This window comes from Anarrhichthys ocellatus, unplaced genomic scaffold, assembly GCF_004355925.1.
Source record: "Anarrhichthys ocellatus isolate YVR2014 unplaced genomic scaffold, GSC_Weel_1.0 scaffold642, whole genome shotgun sequence".
Lineage (NCBI taxonomy): Eukaryota > Metazoa > Chordata > Actinopteri > Perciformes > Anarhichadidae > Anarrhichthys > Anarrhichthys ocellatus.
In genome coordinates this window covers 20,518-22,619 of record NW_022280616.1, presented here as the reverse complement: position 1 = coordinate 22,619, position 2,102 = coordinate 20,518, and the positions used below count along the sequence as shown (strand labels likewise).

General features: G+C 44.5%; 1 protein-coding gene across 1 annotated transcript in view; it reads right to left on the bottom strand.

The window, feature by feature from the left end:
- The window catches only part of LOC116376834 (neurofibromin-like), a 23,660-nt gene that overhangs the window by 1,229 nt on the left and 20,329 nt on the right, over nt 1-2,102 (bottom strand). Inside the window, exons 11-13 of the mRNA XM_031838321.1 lie at nt 1,638-1,917; nt 1,202-1,416; nt 615-676 (exon numbers count right to left, since the gene is read on the bottom strand). Coding sequence (XP_031694181.1) covers nt 615-676; nt 1,202-1,416; nt 1,638-1,917 — 557 coding nt within the window. The remainder of the gene's footprint in view (nt 1-614; nt 677-1,201; nt 1,417-1,637; nt 1,918-2,102) is intronic.

Sequence of the window (2,102 nt, the reverse complement as noted above, 5' to 3'; positions counted from 1 at the left end):
ACACACACACACACACACACACACACACACACACACACACACACACAGATATACGGCACATCCATGTTCCCAAAGCAACTCTGGAGAAACCAGCACAGAGGAAGCTCCATTAAGAAAACATGCCGTCGTGTCTTTTATTGTGAAAACAGCGACCAGCACTAGTTTTAGAAGTCACTAAATATAAAAGATATAAAATACAAAAGACTTTTCAAAGAATCTTCCCCATAATCATCATCAACCATGCTGAAGTCAATATAACCTACAACAATTATGAACGTTCTTCTTTTTACTTTGTTATCGTCGTCTAAAGAGGTTATTTTACAGGAAACAATTCAAAGGATCAGGAAATAAAGATTGTGTTTATATAGATTTAAATAAATCTCTTCATTATTATCTTTATATGTATAATAATGAGTTCAGAGCTCGTGTTAGGAAGGTAAACAGCTCATAATTCATCTTCATATCTATTTTATATTCATGTGAAAACATCTCCTTCAAACTACTGGATTCATTCTAGTTCATCACCAGAACCACATTTTACAGATGACATGTGAACACATCACGGTCTGTTAGAGAATCTCAACAGAGCTTAAACACGAGGACGAGGTTCATACTTCTGAGCGAGCTCGGTCCACTGGTCCAACCACTTGCAGGCCGGGATGTCCCTCATACAAGCCTGCAGCAGAGACACAGAGAGACAGAGAGACAGAGACACAGAGAGACAGAGAAACAGAGAGACAGAGAGACAGAGAGACAGAGAGACAGAGAAACAGAGAAACAGAGAGACAGAGAGACAGAGAAACAGAGAGACAGAGAGACAGAGACACAGAGAGACAGAGACAAACAGAGAGACAGAGACACAGACAAACAGAGAGACAGAGACACAGAGAGACAGAGAGACAGAGAGACAGAGACACAGAGACACAGAGAGACAGAGAGACAGAGACACAGAGAGACAGAGAGACAGGGACATAAATATGAACTGCTTGTTGCATTTCAGTCTTAGTCGTCTTCTTTCAGTGTCTTGTTCCACAATCAAATAACAAATAAGCATTTAACAAACTGAATTTACACATATTTATATTTACATATATACTGTATTATTTGATCTTCATGGTCCTGGTCATCCACCAGCTTTTGACTATCACCTAATTGTTAGCTTGATGTTTATTATTTCATGGTAAACAGGAGAGGAACAGACCTCCATGATCTCCAGCAGGGCCTCTGTGACGGTCTCCAGGGAGGACAGGGCGAAGGTCTCCCTCTCGTAGGACCCGGGGGAGAACGAGCGGTCTCTGTAGCTGGAGCGGAACGCGATGACGGCGGCCGACTTCACTTTGCTGATGCCGAACAGCAGGTAGAACTTAGGCAGCGAGAACTCGGTCAGACTCAGCCTCAGAACCTGCTTCGTCTCCTCTGGAGACATCACAACACATAACATATGGAGATAGTTTTGACACAAAAACTGCGGCTTGGGAAACACTCAGAGCTGCAGGAAATCAAACTCTCTCTGAAGAAAATAAGAGGAGAAAGTCAACTAAATCTAACTTTATAAACCATTTATAGAGTATGAAACTCCCTGACCAGAGCTGAGAGTGTGTGTGTGTGTGTGTGTGTGTGTGTGTGTGTGTCCTCACCGCTGAAGTTGAGCTGTGAGCAGGTGCAGAGCGAGTGGATGATGTTGATGACCAAGCCGTGGGTGGAGGCCCTGAGGGAGAGCGGCCCGGTGGCCACCAGCAGGGTGACCACGTGGAACAGGTAGGGCAGGTGAGCGGCCACGTCCAGAGAGTTGTTGAAGGACAGCATGAGCATGTAGCGGGCCAGGATGGCGATGTCGTCCCACATGAGGTGCTGCTCCAGAGTGGGCGTCGGAGACAGACACGTCTTATCGATGATCTTACACATCCGACCAATCACCTGCCGACAGACAACAAGACAACGTTTAAACACTTTTATGTGATGTCGTCGCTTTTCTGTTTCATTTATTTTATAAATGTTTTCATGGTCCTCATTTATTGCCTGAAGGCATCATAATGTAACTGAAGTGAACCTCCATTGGTTAGCCGTTAGCGGTGCTGCTAACGTTACTAGCTCTCCTCCTG